At 35.0% G+C, this 20,969-nt stretch overlaps 1 protein-coding gene across 2 annotated transcripts in view; it reads left to right on the top strand.

The window, feature by feature from the left end:
• The window catches only part of LOC102998353 (sodium channel protein type 1 subunit alpha), a 136,318-nt gene extending 117,249 nt beyond the window's left edge, over window positions 1-19,069 (top strand). The window contains exons 22-27 of one of the 2 annotated variants that reach the window (XM_007183215.3): window positions 5,261-5,542; window positions 8,108-8,161; window positions 9,693-9,830; window positions 11,762-11,866; window positions 13,441-13,711; window positions 15,857-19,069. In XM_007183215.3, the coding sequence (XP_007183277.1) occupies window positions 5,261-5,542; window positions 8,108-8,161; window positions 9,693-9,830; window positions 11,762-11,866; window positions 13,441-13,711; window positions 15,857-17,034 (2,028 nt within the window). In that variant the 3' untranslated portion in view covers window positions 17,035-19,069. The remainder of the gene's footprint in view (window positions 1-5,260; window positions 5,543-8,107; window positions 8,162-9,692; window positions 9,831-11,761; window positions 11,867-13,440; window positions 13,712-15,856) is intronic. The other variant, XM_007183214.3, reaches the window with a different exon arrangement.
• The last annotated feature ends 1,900 nt before the right edge of the window (window positions 19,070-20,969 follow it).

Raw genomic sequence — 20,969 nt, 5'->3', positions numbered from 1 at the left:
TGACCCTGTGGGCCTTTAATTTTTACAGAAATAACCTTATCTATAATTTTGATCAATAATGCTTTTTATATTATAAGGAGAGACTAATTTTTGAAACTTGGAGTTTTAAAATCAAAATCCTTATAGATGCTGATAGGAGATGAACTAATCGTTTAAATTGTCAGATTTATGAATATGGTCCTTGCCTCTTAATGACGGCATATATACAACCCTAAAACGGCTGGTGATTTCAACATGTATTTGGCATTGTAGAGACACAATAACCTGATTACTGATTCTATTTTTGTTTCTTTGTTTCTGGTATTTGGAATTTTTGACTTTGTAAACAATATAATCATGGATGATGGTGAGGATGGAAATAATAATGATGATTATATTTGGGAAGTTAGCTTTGAATATATTCAGAAACTCTCATTTTATTCTTTTCCTTAGCAGCATAAAATCACAATAGCTATGTCAAAGCGTAAATCAGGCTCATTTTATTTTTGTTTTGTCACTTTTTCAAAGCATGTGCTTTAGTGCAGCATTACCAAATAAAGCATGTTGTACAGTGCTTGATAAGAAGTTAGAAAGTAAGAAATAAATTATCATCACTTTGCCCTTTATGTTTTGCATGTTTTATGCACATTTCTGGCTGACAGCTTTGAAACATTTATTGTATTTCAAATTTCCAGTCCAAATTTTCAACTTGTAAAATTGAACTGAGTGAATTGATGTCATGGATAACTTAAGTAAAATAAATTTTGTATTTTTAATTTCCTTGTCTAGGAAATCTTAAATACCTTCTTTTTCAAAAGAACTCAAGCCTTGATTGATAGGTAAACAGATAGAGAGCATCATATACAAAAAGTAACACCAAATGTTCTGTCATATCAGATTTCTAACTAATAACAAACTATATATTTCTATTTTATATAGGATAATCTTGCTCCAACTTGGATGGGGTGGAGCGCTGGTTCCGCCCCTCAGCCCTTTATTATGGGTACTGTATTACCCCTTTTGCTTCCTTTCATCCTTTCACTGTGACTTTGTGTTAGTGGGATGAGGGAGGGCTTGGGAAGGGTACTATCACACCACAGTAAGGAAAATACAGTATTTACATTCTAATCCCCTATTTTCAATTGTCTTAAATTTTCTTTTGAGAAAAATACCTTTTGTGAATTTACACTCTGTGGATTTGAACCTCAACTGCTGATATCTTTATTAAGTTTCACTCAATATGATTTAGATGTGTGTATACTGAGTTATCCATTTATGGGGAGGTTATCTGATTGGTGAGGGTGGGGGACCCTGGTTTAGAATGGTTGCGTGAAGTGTTTAACTTATCAAGATGATGATGCTGTTTGAGGCATTTAAAAGAACACTTGCTATTTTCTACTTTGGTCCGGGGCCTGAAAATTGACATCAAGATACCAGCAGTGGCTTCCTTGCCTTGTTGGCATGTGTGAGCAGATGCTAGGGTGCAGTATTCCAGGTTTCATAAAACTGGTATTGATTGTGTGATCATTCTCATGTTTTATTAAGTGTAAGTTTATAGGGGTTATTTTTCAAATATAACAAAGCAAAAATATATTAAGATAGAGTTGAGTGAGCACATGTGATTTGTGTTTTAAATAAAGAAAAGTAAATATGAAAGGATCCACTTATTTGAATTATACAGACTAGAACACCCACCTAGAAATAAAACATCTTATTATGTGTATTAAGATAGAATTTAATGTATAAACTTACTTTGTAGACTACGTCACTCCCAACTAACCTCTTAGTATCTTAGACGATATCATAGTGAAAACATAAATAAAAATGAATCTACATTTTGTTTATTCTTAAAGTTTGGGAATCATGTGCAAGGAGGACAGTTTTTATTTTTGAGGGAGAGAAAAAGTTGGAATTTTTGTTTGGATAATTAATGTATCATATCTTTCAAAAATAATTACCATAATTAAATCCCACAAAACAAATGCAGACATTAGATTTTAAAAAGATTCTATTACTCTTCTTCATACTTTAAAATGTGTGATTTCTACTTTGCCTACTTTTGATTTTTATTCACATAGTTTTTCAGTATTTTGATTAAAGAAACATTGCAATCCATGAGTAGTATTGATTTGAAGTTCAAAGACAATTCATTCAGACAAGAGGACATTTCTGCATGTATCAAAATTCCCAACATTAATTTGCATATTTAATTGTCAATCCCTCATTTCATGTTGATTTACTTAAGAAGCAGATAATGAACCAGAGACAGAAAGAGTTTCTGTAAGAGTGAGTTGTGTGCTAGAATACAGAAATTCTATTTTGATGACGTTTTGCAAAACATTTGTGAGAAGCAACCTCTAGTATTAATTCATTAAGATAGTTCCTTTCTTAGAACTTCCTTTTATGCAGCCTGAAACCTCAATTTGTTCTTTCCAACTTGTTTAGTCCAGTTCTGTCTAGTGCCTTCACCACCTGGGAACCAATTGCTGCAGTTCCCTAGAGCCAGAAAGGAGTTAATACCCCTCCCTCTGTGCTGAACCAAGGAAGGGCTTGGGGCTCATGGGAAAAGACAATCGTTTCTCTCATCCTTTATTGCCTAATTTAATGAGATTTTAAATATGAATGGACCTTTGTATAGTAAATCCTTTTACCTTCATAAAAATAAACGTTTTCTCTGGGCCAAATGTATGCCAACATTGTAAATGTATCTTGAAAGGCACTGCTGCTTATATCATGAATTACATAGAGTTAATTTTAGTGCAAATCCAATCCCCAGTTTCAAAAGAAACCCCTCAGACTTATTAGCTAACCCCAAATTATTTTGTGTTCAGCTCTTTATTCTCATCCCATATCCAGAAATAGCATTTAAAAATTATGTTTTGATCAATAAATGCTAAGCTAACCTTTACTTCATTCATTCATTCAATCACCATTTTTGTAGTCCTGTATTCAAAGCACCTGCTATATTCCTGTATTCAAGGCACTCAAAGGCTTGGAGAATTCACAAATATATTTTTTCGTCTTAAATTAAAAAAAAAAAAAAAAAGGCTACCATCTGTCAAGATTACGGGAATGCCATTCATTAACTCTAATACAGAGCAATCTGGGTACCGGATAAGTACGAGTGACTCTAAGGAAAATTAGTGAGGTCAAGTAGAAGGAACACGAGATGCCATTTCTAGTCTACGTTCTGAACTTAACCTAGCTTAGCTCATTTTTCTCATTTGCCAAATGGGAATGCAGTAGTAAAGTACCTCTATAGTCCTGTCCAGTGCTGGAATTCTGATTTTTGAATTCAAAAGAGGAAACACTCATCTCTATTTTGGAGGCTAAACTGAGAGGTGAAGTAAGGCTCCATGACAGAAGTGCTGCTTGAACTACAGCTTGTGAGAAGAGAGAGTGTTTCAGAAGGGGAGGTATTGGACAAGGAATTTCAAAGGAAAGGGCATCTCAATTCTCTGGTAATGTTATTAGCACATGGTAATTACATTAGTTGGATTGGCATGAAGGCTAGGTGGCTAGGGAAGTTAAAACTAGAAATGTAGATTGAGGAGTGGTTTGAACATCAAGGTAAGGAAAATGTTTGATAATCAGTGGGAATCCATTGAATAATTTTAAATGAGAGTTGGAGATTAATTCATCTTATACGAATTAAAGGAAGGAGGAAATTGGAAGACTCTGAAAATGGTACAAGTATGTACTAACAGATGTCAGAACTAGGGTGGCGATCATGAAAATGGAGAAGTGATAGAGGTGAGAAAGGCTTTGAAGAAAAAAGTGTGAGACCTACAGATTGATGTGAAAAGAATTCAAGAAATAGGCATAGGTAGCCAGTGTTCTGCTCATGGGCTAAATTGAGTGTTGTAGGTAAAAAAACAAACAAATAAACGCATTTTAACATGTGCTTTGTGTATACACAGTAGAAACAGCTTTTTAATCTGGATGGTAGGCAAAATGTTTGGAAAAGGAGGGAAATAAATAATAACTTGATTTCAGCTTTCATATCTTGAATCCAAAGAAATCTAAGTGTATCCACACATTTAAAATGAAGTATAAAATAAAGACTTATTCATTCAGTAGTATTAATGCAGACGGCCACATGAGATAAAGGTGAGGTGCCAAGTGTCAGCTTGGTAGGCTGCATAGCTCACATCATCTGGATCTGCCTAGATAATTCAACTGACTTCATTTTTTCATTCTCATTCCCCTCTTTGTCATTAATGGTTTTATTATTTCCTTTGGCCCACTTTCAGATTGACAAGAATCATAGAGGTACACAGGTAGAATTCAACTTAGCTATGAATGTTCAAGTCTGAGGCGTCATCTGCCACTTAGGAACATTTTAGGGCCTGTCTTTATCTCTCTCTTAGCTACTCATGTGCATCTCCAATGGGAACTGTAGAGAAGGAAGCAAGGACAGTTCTCCCTCCAGTGTTGCTAAATATAAAAACTCAGAGTTTTAATTTGTGGTCCAGGAATAAAGATAAGAGGGGCAAAAATGCTTCCATTAAAAAAAAAAAGTAGATAATTATTTAGCACAGAACTTGATATAATCACATCAGATTTAGGAGCTATCATCCCAAAAATGGCATCCCTCCTTTTCTTATTTTCCTAAGAAACTGATTTCTACTATGTTTCATTTAAAATAAGTTTATCAAATTAAACTCAGTAAATGAAACAACTGATATGACTGGAGCTTGAAATAAACGATGTGATGATCTAATGAAATACATAATGCTAAATTGTCTTGCTTCTTATGCAAAAATTATTATTAGTCATAGCAATGCATGAATAATTAAGGACAAAATTATATTAGGTATTTAATAATTTTTTATATTTATACATCTGAATTTTTAGTTTACTAAAATATATCAGTCAAATCAACTCTTGTCCCAACATTTTAGTTTCATTCTTTAATATATTGCCTTTTTTAATGAGTTAATTTTCTGTTAGGAATTCTTACTTTTTCTAATAAAAAATTTTCTGACTTCATCTGACAGCAAATTCCTCTGATTTTGTTTTCCCTTTAAACTTTCAATACTTTCTCCTCTCTTTTTAAAAACTTTTTTATCTTTGATATATTATCTAAATTCATTTCCCTAAATGTATTGCTTATGAAAGAATGCATTTCATTTTAAGACATTTTTACTTTGCTTTTAAATATCTTAGAATAATCTTGATAGTAAAAAAAAAAAAAGAATGACTAAAGATTACTAGGGGAATGTCTTTTCTTTTAACCAACAAGAATTCTGACTTTTCTTTTTTTCCATTTGTGTATTAGGTGGTTGTGAATGCCCTTTTAGGAGCAATTCCATCCATCATGAATGTGCTTCTGGTTTGTCTTATATTCTGGCTAATTTTCAGCATCATGGGCGTAAATTTGTTTGCTGGCAAATTCTACCACTGTGTTAACACCACAACTGGTGACATGTTTGACATCAGCGAAGTGAATAATCATTCTGATTGCCTAATACTAATAGAAAGAAATGAGACTGCCCGATGGAAAAATGTGAAAGTAAACTTTGATAATGTAGGATTTGGGTATCTCTCTTTGCTTCAAGTTGTAAGTGAACACTCTTTTCTCTGAAATGTGTTTATTGTTTGGAATAATAACAAAGTAATGACATACAGCTATTATTTAGTTACTAAGAAGAAAGTTTATAACATATTTCCTTTTTTCTAATTTTGATTTATTAGTACAAGTTCATGAGCCCAGATGGGTGGAAATGTCAGTATATTTAAACAGTGCAGACATAGTTGATAGTGGCCAGGTATTTTAGTTCATTCCAAAGGTCTTTTCTTTCTTCTCATATTACTCTCTCTTCCCACGTGAACAAGTTGATTAATAAATCAATAAATTTGCTATTATTTTTCCTATTGCAATTGGAAAGCTTGTTTCACTGATAGATCACCCCCTCCCCCCAAACATACACCCTTAACACACCTGATTGGATTGTAACAAATTGGTGGGAATTAAATTAACTGCTACTGAGTTGTATCATTTGGATTGAAGATTGGGGAATGATATTTAGGTTTTAGGTTTAGATCCTCAGAGCGAAATGAAATAATGCCAGGTAACACTCAGACACAGAGATCGAACACAAGCAGCTGTTGTCTCACCCCAAATGGCCTTCAGTACAATTACTTAAGTCTTTTTTTTTTTCTCTAAATATTGATGTTTTCACTACTGGGTCTTTAAGACTGAAAAATAGTTCACAATTTATAAAAATGTAGAAGATGGTGGCCTCTTAAACATTTTCATTTGATGCTGCTTCTGACTGCAGCTGCATCACAAGAGAGCAGTGGGTAAAAACAGAGTCTAGATCGTTTGAAAAACATTGTAAAAATACTGTTCTATTTTGGCCACTGAAAACTCATCTTAAAAAAAAAAAAACTGCATAAGTTCTTTCCTGTGGTTCTGCAGAATCTTTAGGGAAGAAATCTATTTTGTTTCCCCAGGGTTGTGTTTTCAATTGTTCAGCCAGGAGATTAAGCAAGCAAACAAACCTGGACTGGTCAAAATCCTTCTGCATCTCTTTCAGAGGTGTCAGTACTGTGATTCTTTTACAAGTTCTTTCCACCTTCTTGTTAGAAATTCTTATTTCTCTTGTAGATGTTTCTGACTTACTCTGAATGCTTATGCAATTAAAATAGAGATTTTTATAATCTGGCAAGTATGATTTCTTTAAATATTATAGTAGACACATGATGATATTTCCTTGGGCCCTTATCCTAACGCTTAACTAATAACCACACTTATAAATATCACTAATTTATATCACTTCCTCCATAAAATTGAGAAAGAAAAATTGAACATTTCAAGCAATCCCTTAAAATGCTAAACAAGGGGTAAAGATCCTGTATGAAGCCATTAAATAAACTGCTACTGAAGTACTGATTTATACTTGGCTTTATACAGAATCATCTCTCTGTTGATTAGCAATTCATTGAAATGGTTCCTTGAATCACTTTTTTCTGTTCCTGTACCTAGTGTGTGATGAACTTGTTCTATCATTGACCTCAGCCATTGACACATTCAACATTTCCCTCTTTGATAGACAAATAAGTTCTATTTTCTAGCTAAGAATCTTTACTTTCTCTTCACTGCCATCACAAGCACCCTTACTTGGCTTTCTTCCCATGACATCTACCACTTCACAAGTGTTAGTGTTATAAAAACAAAGATGTATTGAGATACAGATGCTGAAAGCTTTTTGCTAGACTTGCTCACTAAGGAATAATCCTCTCAGGCCCATAGGGCTCAAAATTCATGTCCTAGGGCAAGTAACAAATTACTGTAAGTTATGACACTTGGAATACCAAGTGTACTCTTTTTCACTTTTCTTACCCAAATTAACTCACTCTCATCAAAAATTACAGAGAAGAGGGACTCCCTGGAGGTCCAGTGGTTAAGACTCCACGCTTCCAACGCAGGTGGCGAGGGTTCAGTCCCTGGTTGGGGAACTAAGATCCCACATGCCACAAGGCATGGCCAAAAAAACCCCCAAAAAACAAAACAAAACAAACCAACAGAAAAAAAAAAAAAACAAGGAGTATTATTTTTAAAAAATTACAGAGAAGAAAGTGGAATATAGGATTATTTCTAGATGTTATGCTTTAAAATTCTTAAAATGTTAGTTGCAACTGACTTTTTGTATACCTGTATGATCCTTAGAGAGTTACAGTCAAGAGAAATCATAAAATTTCAGTCGCTTTGATCACCTTGTAGATAGAGTTTAGTGGATGATCGTCAGGTCTAAGTTGTAGTTGTTTTGCTGCTACAAACATTGACAAATGTGTTGGCATTTGTAAAGCTTTCTAAAAGTATTCCACCAAATCTTGATAGCACTTTATATTGCATGATTCCATTAACTCTAAAGAGCTGAGAAGTATTTGTGAGTTGGTTATCAAGCAGGAAGATATATCAAATGACCATTCTGTTTATTATATGGTCTAGAAATGAAGAGACTTACTGAGATATTGTTGGTCCAAAATCCATGTAAAATTTGTTTTGAGATGTCTTTTAAAAATGTTCCTTTTAAAGAAATATATCAGGAAGAATATTTATTAAACATCAGGTCTGAATTATTTTTACTCCAAAGTAAAACATGCATGTCCTTTTTAATAGGCCACATTTAAGGGATGGATGAATATAATGTATGCAGCAGTTGATTCCAGAAATGTAAGTATTCTTTACATCCTAAGTCTTTTCACAATATTGATTAGGGACTAAAATTAACAGAGCATAGCAGCTAAATGGAATGATTCTACAATGAATTTTTAAAAAGGGAAAAGTATGACTCAAGTTAATACTCAAGTATAGTAGTATTTATCAGAAAGATCTTAGTAAGATATATCAAAATGGAAGTCAAGCTAAAGTAACACATGAGTATATTTCATAACTAACAAATATCCGTCTATTAACTATTTTTCTATTTTGTTTCCTTTTTATCTACCAATTATATAATCAATAATAATTTTGGCATGCTGGAGCAAATATGAAGAAATACATGGTTACTATCAGTAGTTTACCCTCCATATTAGACAAGTTAGGGATGTTGCCTAGGCAGCCTTAGATTTCTGTAATAGTCACTTTAAAATCCATTCTTTTATATGATTATAGCATCCATAAATTTACTGGAACCTTTACGGATACTGTTATCATTTCTGTGATCAACAGTTTCCTTTAAGTTTCTATCACCTAAGACCTACTTTTTTGATTTCTCCTATAATAGTCTTTTTCAGGCTTCAAGAAGAGAATTGAAATCCATGCTCATTCCAACTCTGCTCTTCAAAATTTGTAAAATTTAGTATTTTCTCTTTATCTTTCCATTCTGAAGTCCCATCTTCTATAATCATGAAGAATGAACTTTGCCCCTGTAATCTTTAAACTGATCTGATAAGCACACTTTTATCTTTCTTGATGTGCATTTCCCATAAGTGGCTTTAGTTTTATGTTGAGTGCTTTCCTGAATATCCTCCAGAGATGAGTTATTTCACTTTGTTACTTACTATTTTTGTTTTGTGTGTTTGGTTGGTTTTTAACTCTGTTATCTTTAGGAGGACATGAATCTATTAGGGCACTATCTATAGTGACTCCTTTACCTCTTTACTAAGTGCTAAGTAAAAGCTCAAATGCTTATTTATTATGAGTACAATCTAGAGATTAAATTATCAGTTGAGGATTTAGCAGATGGCATGTCCAGTTATGTCTACTCAATCTGAAAAATTCAATGAATGTTATAGGCAGGATGCCAAACATCGAAATAAGTAACTCAATTCTTGTTTGCTAAATAAATTCATGCATCAGGAATGATTATTTCTAAACATAGTCTATGCATATTTACTGATGTAAAATTTTTTTCACTATTAATTTTAAAATTATTAAAATACAATACCTTAAAAAATTCCCAAATTTAGTACACTACTGTCCAAATGGCAAGATATTAGTTGTCTTTATAGTTAGAAAAAAATACATTTCAAAATCATCATACTGTATTTTTCACATGAGAACACTCTTGTTTTTCACACAAAAAATTATCCTAAAGGCTAATTTCAGAGATTTTTTTTTAGAGGTAGCTGATTTAGAGGAAATAAAGAAAAGTACTGCTTAAGTGTTACTAGAAATTTTCTTTTCTATTCTCATGAAAAACACCAGTGACTACCAGCATCAAATGTATTGTAATATCTTACAAAATATTCTCCTTTTGTAGGTGGAACTCCAGCCTAAGTATGAGGAAAGTCTATACATGTATCTTTACTTTGTTATTTTCATCATCTTTGGGTCCTTCTTCACCTTGAACCTGTTTATTGGTGTCATCATAGATAATTTCAACCAGCAAAAGAAGAAGATAAGTATTTCTAATATTTTCTCTCCCACTGAGATAATAAATTATTTGAAGGGTTTTCAACACCAAATGAGTACTTTAACTCAGAAACCAAATGGGATTATATATTAAAATCTATTTTTGCATCCTCCCCCTCTGCCATTCACTGCCCATATCTTTCATGGTATAAAAAGCCAAGAATGACTGTATTCCATTCTCCTGTGCATAGGTTCACAAAATCTCTCTCCTCTTTAAAGAAAAAATACTCAGGTACCACATTTTCTCTTTTGAAAAATAATTAAAAAAAGAACTAGAAGAGAACCCAGGCATATACCTGTTTCCCAGAGTCAACCTGTTGTTTTATCTTTACAACCTCCCTCCTTGAAATATATTTTCCAGCAAAAACGTTTAAAATCTTTGCAGTAAATTAGGCATGAGAGGTAAGCTTCTTCTAGTGTTTCTTTTCACATTTTTAAATTCTTTTTTGGCTCATTTTATGTATTCCCACTTCATTCTCCCTGGTGTAAATTACAAACTATCAGTTCCAGCCTTGAATTGAACAGTTCTTTATTAATTATTATCACTTATGAAGCCCATTTTATCATCCAAGTTATATATGCATGTTATCAAAAACACAGAAAGTGAAGAAATATCATTACTCAGGAGTAACCACTATTCACATTTTATGTTTTTCTGTTCAGACTTTTTCTACTCATATCCTTGTTACTGAAATTATTTGATCTATAATTATAAATTTTTTTTGACTTAACATAAGTATTTTCCCATTTTGTTAAGTCTTCATATATATATTATCATAATTTTCTTAACCATTTTCAATAGATTAATGATTTAGGTTGTTTCTAATCTTTAATAATTTAAATAGTGCCTGGTCAAAAGTCTTTGTGCCAAAAAAATTTGAGCCTTTAATGATTTCTTTAAGATAAATTCCCAGAGTAAAGTGTTTTGCTTTCCCCAGATAACATGCCCACTCATACTCCCAATAATAGCGTATGGATGTGCTCAGGTCACTGCTGTTTCACTGGCATCAAACATTCTCTCTGTTTTTTGGTACTTGATATTTGAAAAGTAAAAATTATATTTAATTTTAATTTTCATGTCTTTTATGACTAGTAGCTTTGAATATGTTTTCGAGGCCTTTTTTTTTGCCATTTATTTTTCTTCCTTTGTGTACTGATCCTTCACCTCACTTGCTCAGTCTGTTTTCTTATTATATGAGTGCTTTCATTGTATGAGACTCTTTCACTTATGGAACATTTCTGTCCCTTAGCCCCCTTTATTATTACTGATATTACTCTGTTATCATTATCAAGCTATTTCGTTTCACTTATTAGCCTGAGTTCTAATCCTCTGTACCTACTGGCCTATCATATCACATACCTGCCGTACATATGACCTCTGACTTTTCCCCTAAGTCATCTACCGATTTGGCCAGTTTCCTTTCTATCCTTTTGCTCCAATTCTTGGCAGAGTGAAAGTGGCTTTTTATGAGTAACTCTAAACCATCATGCAATATACCTACTCTAACTCTTTGCTACATATGAATAAGAAAATCATTGTCTTTAACTTCTGAAAGGCAGTGTGTGTAGTGAACGGAACCACGTATTTAGTGTCTCAGTGAACCAAATTGTACTACTTCCTGAGTTTACGGTCTTGGGTAAAATACTTAACCTCTCAGATTCTGGGAATTTTTCCTCCATAAAATAATAGTGAAAATAATAAAGTCAATTTTGTATGATTGTGAGAAATAAATAAGACTATAGTATCTAAAAACTAGTTTTAATTTTTCAAATTTAAAATCCCAGGCATAATTATGCTAATTGGTTGAATTTTGCATTTCCTTTTTTAATTGCCCCTTTCCTATTTTAAGTTTAACATTAAAAAACTATGTACAGAGGGACACAGTTTTAACCAGTTTTGATTTTTCTTTTCTATACTTTGGAGGTCAAGACATCTTTATGACAGAAGAACAGAAGAAATACTATAATGCAATGAAAAAATTAGGATCAAAAAAGCCTCAAAAGCCTATACCTCGACCAGGGGTAAGAAATACCAAATGATATGGGGGAAAAAAATACAAAAACAAAAACTTTCATGGGTTTTCTCACAGAAGAGATAGAAGCTAACATTTCCAGCAGCAAAGATTTCTCCCACTTTTAGAGCATCATTAATTCATACCTTTTATGGTAATGGTAAAAATGATTTTTTAAAGGGAGAGACCAAAAGGAAAAAGAAGAAACAGAAAATGCACCCTTATCTTCAAGGCATTTAGAATTACACAACTAGAATCCAAACAAAACGGCAAAGGACACATAGGCAGTGTGATATGTACAAGGAATTTGATCATATAACTCAAGAATAATTGCCAAGTAATGTTAGAGAGAAGAGTAATCTTGGATGGGGTTAAAAAACATGCAGTTTTCTGATAGATTAACAAGTTGATGAATTGTTGAGTGAAATAACACCTTACTTCCATTTTATTTTTCATTAGAGGTACCAGCTGTTTTGGAGAAGGAAAGACTTCTAGTATCTAATATTCATATATAAGGCTATAAAGTTAGAAATTACTAATGTCTACAGAAGTCAGAGTCAATAAGTACAATTCATGATGATAAATAACCAAATGTCATGTTTCCATGATGAACCAATGAAACAACTGCCGTGAAATGGAGGAGCCTTATCCCACATTGTACTGATTTTTATGATGATGATCTGTGAGGTTAAAACAACTCCTGGGGTGCTTTAGGGAATAAAATGCTAGTGAACATTCATATTCATATTGTGCTAGCCAAAACTTGCCTTCTTGAGAATGATGAAAAACATATACTGTCCTCTGTTAAGCCTTAACACTGGAAGTAAAAATGAGTCAACTATGTGTAGGAAAAATGTAAGATAGACGATGTCCTCGAAGTTCCTCAGTGGCCTAGGAAAATGGGCCAGACAATAGCCTGTAGTGAATGACAGTGGCAGAACCAGGGAGCAGATCTATGGATCAGTGACAAGAGACATGAATTTGTGACATCAAGCCATAAGGAATGTCATTCTGGCCTGATTATCCCTGTGTAGACTCAGCATTCTGTGTGTGACAATGTCAGCAAAGACTGGTTGGTGGAAGAGCATCAGTATTGCCACACATGGACTTTAAATGCATAATGTTATAGGTGTGTCATGAAAATGACAAGTTCCCTCTAACAATTCTTTGAGAATAAGGCAAGTGGAATGTTAATAGATACTATATTTTGAAACTGCTTCATGGTCCAACTGATCATGGGAAATTCTGGTATAACAAAATTAAGCAGGTTTCTTAACGTCTCATAATTTTAATACATCAATACGCATTTTGTGCCTCTCAGAGAAGTGTATAGTATGCAGTGTTTCTTATCAGAAATCCCCTTTTGACAAGGGATTGTTATTCTGTGGAATACATTTTGGTAAATAGCAATTTAGGTAACTAAATTAAAAAACAATGTGCTATAAACCATCTTTTACAAAATTCAGGGCCAGTGGTTCCTAGGTGTAATACTAGACAGTCAGTTAGTGCAGAAAGTACTTATGTAGAAACTAATGTGTACAGGAAAACTCCTCTGTTGCTAAAGTCATTTCTGATTCTCTACAGAACAAATTTCAAGGAATGGTCTTTGACTTCGTAACCAGACAAGTTTTTGACATAAGCATCATGATTCTCATCTGTCTCAACATGGTCACAATGATGGTGGAAACTGACGATCAGAGTGAATATGTGACTAACATTTTGTCACGTATCAACCTGGTGTTCATTGTGCTGTTCACTGGAGAATGTGTGCTGAAGCTCGTCTCCCTCCGCCATTATTATTTTACCATAGGCTGGAATATTTTTGATTTTGTGGTTGTCATTCTCTCCATTGTAGGTAAGAATTATTTCAGGTCTCTTAAGTTCAGCTCAATAAAAGTAAAAGTTAGACTAATCAAGTTTCAATTAGAGGTCATCTGACCACTCAGAGACAACCATTGTGAAAATTTTGATGTATTTCATACTGCTGTGTTTCTCTTTCTTACAAAATGAGGCTCCTACTATGCATAGAGTATTGTATCCTATTCTGTCCATTTTAGACTAGGTATATTATTTGTCAATATAGCAAAGTCTCATTCATTTGAACCAGAAATGTGCTGTTAACTAAGATTGAAATGTTTTTGACTTGTTGAGATTGAATAGTCTATACAATATATAAATAGCTCTGTTGAAGAGAGGACTAGAAATTTAGTCTGGTACTCAGGAGAGACAGTGCATCAGAGACATAGACACAGAGTCATTAGCATGTATACAGGAGTGGAAGCTGGTGGCAAATAAGGAAGAACATAGAGTGAAAAGAGAATAAAGCTAAGAACAAAATGTCAGCAATTGCAGATGGTAAGTTCTTTAATGCAGGGTATGGGATATTTTGTAGATTACCTTGAAATTTATAGTAATGATGCACAAAAGAAGTGATGTGGCATGGAACATCATTTCATCAGTCATACACTTCAAAGCCTGGAATGTTAAACAGGTCACGTGACCAATAGCTCATCTCATTCAAGATACAACTCTAGCTCCAGTAAACTGAAGAAGTCTGCCTGTGGGCCTGAAGTATTCATTCTTTCCTAAACCAGATAATAATATGATTGGGTCAATATTTTACGATCCAATAGGGGGCACCTCCGTTGGGCAGATTTTTATGCCATTCCCCACTCTGAAGAAGTTGATCTTCTATCCAACTCATATGTTGTATGTAGCCTTTGATTCCCACAGTAATCTGTGGTGTAATTAGTTGTGGATAGGGTACTTAGTTGTATTTACCTCTCTTTCTCTCTTTCCCTCTCTCTCACTCATATACATACACACACACACACACACACACACATGCTTACTTACTCTTTACAGAATGAGGTAGTGTAACTCAAAGGTACTTAATTTCTTGAGCTCCTCTTCAGCTCAATCACTATTTCATTATTTAAAAGGCAAATGGAGAAAGAAGCTTTAAGGAAGAGAGCTGAGAGACCAGTGTCAGACACAGGAAACCAGAAAGAGCATCAGCTTAAACCGTTTTAGAAATGTGCCAGATCATATATATATATATATATATATATATATATATATATATATATATATGAATAGTATAGTAGAAACTTAGGGAAACATCAAGTTCATGGAGAGATGAAAACAGCATTAAAAACTGCAGATACTTTTAGACGGGGAAGGACTGAATAGAGGGTATATATGATTTAGCATTTTCAGAAAAAAATCATTGGATTCTTATAAACGTGTACGTATACTGTTGGCTACTGCTCTTAAGATGGACTTGAGAATTTTTAATTTGTTTTTTTAGATTCAGTCTTGGGATTTTGTATAAGCTAAAACTGGTCTATAGATATCCCTCAAAGACAAAAGGTACTATAAAATCCTTATTGAACTGAATATTGTCATAGTCACCTTGGACTGCCATAATAATTACCACAGACTGGGTGGCTTAAACAAGAGAAACTTATTTTCTCAGAGTTCTGGAAGCCAGAAGTCCAAGTCAAGGTGCCAACATGATGGGTTTCTGGTGAGAGCTCTCTTCCAGGCTGGTAGATGGCTGTCTTCTCACTGTGTCCTCAGGTGGCAGGGAGAAAGAGAGAGCAAGCTCTCTATTGTCTTTTCTCATAAAGGCACTAATCCTATCATGAGGGTTCCAACCTTATGACGTCATCTAAACTTAATTATCTCCCAAAGGCCCTATCTTCAAATACCACCACCTTGGGGGGTTAGGGCTGTAATGTATGAATTTGGTGGTAGGGTGGGTGTGTGGGGGGTAGGATAGAATTTAGTCCACAGCAAATACTGAGTTGAATTTAATGCTGAATGCCGACATTAAGGTTTATCTATAATATATGTATGTATTGTCTGTATGTAACATTGAAGATTAAGTAACTGAATTTCAGTACTCTGAACTTTACCTGGGAGCCTTAACAGAAATTAAATATTATTTTAATGGATAACTTCTTCACTGGTTGATACTCTGATCTTTTATCCATAGGTATGTTTCTGGCTGAGCTGATAGAGAAATATTTTGTGTCCCCTACCCTGTTCCGAGTGATCCGTCTTGCCAGGATTGGCCGAATCCTGCGTCTGATCAAAGGGGCCAAGGGGATCCGCACGCTGCTCTTTGCTTTGATGATGTCCCTTCCTGCGTTGTTTAACATCGGCCTCCTGCTCTTCCTGGTCATGTTCATCTACGCCATCTTTGGAATGTCCAACTTTGCCTATGTTAAGAGGGAGGTTGGAATTGATGACATGTTCAACTTTGAGACCTTTGGCAACAGCATGATCTGCCTGTTCCAGATTACCACCTCTGGTGGCTGGGATGGATTGCTAGCACCTATTCTCAACAGTAAACCACCCGATTGTGACCCTAATAAAATTAACCCTGGCAGCTCAGTTAAGGGAGACTGTGGGAACCCATCTGTGGGGATCTTCTTTTTTGTCAGTTACATCATCATATCATTTCTGGTCGTGGTGAACATGTACATTGCTGTCATCCTGGAGAACTTCAGTGTTGCTACTGAAGAAAGTGCAGAGCCCCTGAGCGAGGATGACTTTGAGATGTTCTACGAGGTTTGGGAGAAGTTTGATCCCAATGCCACCCAGTTCATGGAATTTGAAAAACTCTCTCAGTTTGCAGCTGCTCTTGAACCTCCCCTCAATTTGCCACAACCGAACAAAATCCAGCTCATTGCCATGGATCTGCCCATGGTCAGTGGGGACCGGATCCACTGTCTTGACATCTTATTTGCTTTTACGAAGCGGGTTCTGGGGGAGAGTGGAGAGATGGATGCTCTCCGAATACAGATGGAAGAGCGATTCATGGCTTCCAACCCATCAAAGGTCTCCTATCAGCCAATAACTACGACTTTAAAACGAAAACAAGAGGAGGTGTCTGCTGTTATTATTCAGCGTGCGTACAGGCGCCACCTTTTAAAGCGAACTGTAAAGCAAGCCTCATTTACATATAACAAAAATAAAATCAAAGGTGGGGCTAATCTTCTTATAAAAGAAGACATGGTAATTGACAGAATACATGAAAACTCAGTTACAGAAAAAACTGATCTGACCATGTCCACAGCAGCTTGTCCACCCTCCTACGATCGGGTAACAAAGCCAATCGTGGAAAAACATGAGCAAGAAGGCAAAGATGAGAAAGCCAAAGGGAAATAAACAAAAATAAATCAAAATCACTGGGTGACAAATTGTTTACAGCCTTTGAAGGTGATGTATTCTGGTCAACAGGACTCCTTTAGGAGGTCAATGCCAAACTGACTGTTTTTACACAAATCTACTTAAGGTCAGTGCCTACAATCAGACAGTGACCCCTTGTTGGAAAACTGTGACTCTGTGAAAAGGGGAGATGACCTTGACAGGAGATTACTGTTCTCACTACCAGCTGACACTGCTGAAGACAAGAGACAAAATGGCTACTCAGACTGTAGGGACCAGTTCAAAGGGGTGCAAACCTATAATACGGGGGTTGTTTAACATGAAACACTTTAGTGTAGTAATTGTATCCACTCTTTGCATTTCGACTGCCACATTTGTCACATTTTTACAAAATCTGTTAGTGGATTCATCTTTTTTTTAGTCCATATGTTGTTTATTATATGTGACTATTTTTGTAAACGGGGTTTCTGTTGGGAAATAGACTAAAGGACCTCTCTAACAGGTATGCCACCAGAGGTTATGGTAATTGCACGGCCTCCCATCTGCACAGAGATGTGGTTTGCATGAGGGCATGCTACACTCAGAGATCATGCATGAAAAAAGTCACGAGGAAAACAATGAATTCTTAAATTCCATCCATGTTTCTGGGAGGGGTAATTAGGTGAAAATTGGAGGTGCTTTGCTGACCTTGTCAAATCCAGCCCCTAGACCAACTATATCATTTTGGGGGGATAGCCCATGAAATCTTAGCAGGTGAAAACTTCACTCAAATGTCTGGAGTCATAAGTGTTATGTTTCTGTTTATTGTATTTAAAAAACTGAATAAGTATTGCTTCCCCCCTAAAGACGGAATTGACAAAAAGAACGCTTTATGAATTTCTGCTTAATCCTGCACTTTGTTTAGCCATCTTCAGCTCAGCAAGGTTGACAATGTATATGTTAATGAAATGCTATTTATTATGTAAATAGTCATTTTACCCGGTGGTGCACGTTTGAGCAAACAAGTAATGACCTAAGCACGGTATTTATTGCATCAAATATGTACCACAAGAAATGTAGAGTGCAAGCTTTACACAGGTAACATAATGTATTCTGTACCATTATAGATAGTTTGGATACTATGAATGCATGTTTCTATTACCATGCTGCTGTATCTGGTTTCTCCCACTGCTCAGAATCTCATTTATGAGAAACCGTATGTCACTGGTAAAGTCAAAGAAATTGCTCAACAGATCTCATTTCTTTAAGTCATTAAGCAATAGTTTGCAGCACTTTAACAGCTTTTTGGTTATTTTTAAATTTTAAGTGGATAACATATGTTGTATAGCCTGACTGTACAGACATGTTTTAAAAAAAAGCACTGCTTAACCTGTTAAAATGTGTTTAGAGTTTTATAAGCAAATATAAGTACTGTAAAAAGTCATTTTTATTTTATTTTTCAGCATTATGTACATAAATATGAAGAGGAAATTATCTTAAGATTGATATCACAATCACTTTCTTACTTTCTGTCCACCGTACTTTTTCAGGGAAGAAATTTGCTAAATAAGAAATGAAAACAAGATGGGGTAGTTGTAGATTTCTGCTTTTTTATTACATTTGCTACTTTTAGATTATTTCATAATTTTAAGGGGCAAAAATAGGTTCACAACTCACATCCAAATTATGCTTTGCAATTGGAAAAAGGTATAAATTTTTATTTACATTTTTGGTAGTTCCTACATTAACTGATTGAAGATAGTGCTTATTTTTCATTTTTGTCCTCTTTTTCCTAACTTCTGTTTATGTTTTCATTTCTTTGGAGTCATGCCGCTCTAGATTGCTCTAAATATAATGTGGGTTTCACAACTTTTTTTTTTCTGGAAGAACAGAGAGTAGTGAACTTACGTAGTCAGTTATATCAGGACATTTTGTGTTTCTTACAGAAGCAAACTATAGGCAACACTTTTTCTTAAAACTACTTAAACTGTATTCGTGAACTGCATGCTGGAAAATGCTACTGTTACCCTAAATGATGCTAACCAACATTAAAAATGTGCAAAACTAATAAAGATTACATTTTTTATTTTATTGTTTGCCCAGTTACTTTTAGTTAATGGTGTTGTGTAACAAGATGAAGATGTTTTTATTGTACAAATTGGGGGAGAAGGGGAGCTAAACACACACACACACACACACACAAAGAGGTATACCCGGGCTGACAGCAAGAAAATCTGTGGTAGGAATGGGACTGGGGGAAGTGACCTACCAGGGGCTACAGGCAGTAGGGTGTGGTCTCTGTTAGGAGAAAGGACTGATGCTAGAGCATAAGCTGGTGGCTCCAGAAGGAAAAGAAGGATATGGGAACCGGAGCTATGGTGGATGGCCCCTTGAGGTACAAAGAGAATCCCTCAGAACTGTATTAAAATAGTAAAAGTTGCAATGTGTGAGTCCGGTATTTTGTTTGCTCCTCCAGAACCACTCTTCATGCTCCTCCATCCTGCTCTGTGTGAGGGTGGTCTTATAAATTGCATCAATGGGCTCTCTTACCCTCTAGATCACAATCGGTTTGGCCAGTGGGCAGCCCCAGAAGGAAAATACCATCAGGAAAACACCAGTGGGAGAACAGTGAAATTGGGTGTTTATTTCCCAGTGTCTTCTTTGCTAGGTTGCTCTGGGTTGGCAGTGCTCCATTCATCAACATAGTCATACTTGCAGTCAGATAGCCCCCTCCTACAATGCGAGCTACTTTGTTGAGGGTCTGGTCATCACTCTCCACGTTGCTCCTTAAGACCTGTGGCTGGACTTCCCTATTCCTTGTCATTTTCCCCTTACCTTGCTGACAACTTTTTAAATGGCCCCTTCATAAAAACATTCTCTGTTGCCTCATTTCAGCATGCCATCTGTCTCCTGCCTGGATGATACAGTGATTAAATATCTCGTGAAAGTGGGCACGAGGCAAAGATTTGCCTTGGGTTAGCTTGGAGGCTTAATCTAACCAGCTTTGGTAGATAAACAGGAACTGGCAAAAATACAGTGAAGTCAAGCACAGAATTCACAGAAACCATGGAGAGGTTACTGCAGTGGTCCAGACAGTGAAAGTGACAGCTAAAGAAACATCTAAATTTATGAGTAAAGAGAAGCCCTCACTTGTCATCAGAGTAGCACAACATCAGTTTTGAAGCCTGAAACAGGAACGTGAACTTGATGGAAAGAGGAGAGGTCACACACAGTGCTTCTCCCCATCCTTCAACTTCCTGACCTTGTCTCTTCATGACATCATCTCCCTAAAACACCACAACAACTAATTCTGATTTACTAGTGTGTGAAAAGAATTCCCCATCTCTAACCAACAAAAATAAGGGTTATAGGATAATCCCGACAGATTTTTTTTTGTATTCCACATCCATACCAGTACTCACTGGTACCTTTCCAAATACAAAACATAATCATATAAATCACCATATTCATTTTGGTATTTTTTGCATAGCAAATAATGATAGTTACAGCTTTAACCCATTGAATAAAATAAGAATTCACAAGTATATACTGACATAAATAAATGGAGAAAAGGAAAAATCTCTTCCTTACAGTTGAATGTTAACGAACAAAGGTAGAAGAAATAATGAAGTTAGAAAATTATCACTTGGCAACCATCATAATTACAACTGATTCATGCAAGAATAATCAACGAATACTAAAACTCATGGGTGAAAGTTTGATGAGGAATAGGACATTTACATTGTCTCAAAGTATTCTGTATTAATTAAAATTTTTTTTAAAATAAGAAAGCTTACAGTGGAGAAAACTAGCAGACACTACCTTCAAAGATAACATCATCAATTATGGGAACAACTTTACTGAAGAAGACACATCACTTCCTGGTATCCAGTCAAAATGGCATAACCAGAACTTAATCATAACGAAAATCAAATTGAGGACTTTCTATGAAATAA

This window comes from Balaenoptera acutorostrata, chromosome 8 (genome assembly GCF_949987535.1).
Source record: "Balaenoptera acutorostrata chromosome 8, mBalAcu1.1, whole genome shotgun sequence".
Taxonomy (NCBI): domain Eukaryota; kingdom Metazoa; phylum Chordata; class Mammalia; order Artiodactyla; family Balaenopteridae; genus Balaenoptera; species Balaenoptera acutorostrata.
This window is presented reverse-complemented; position numbering and strand designations above follow the sequence as displayed.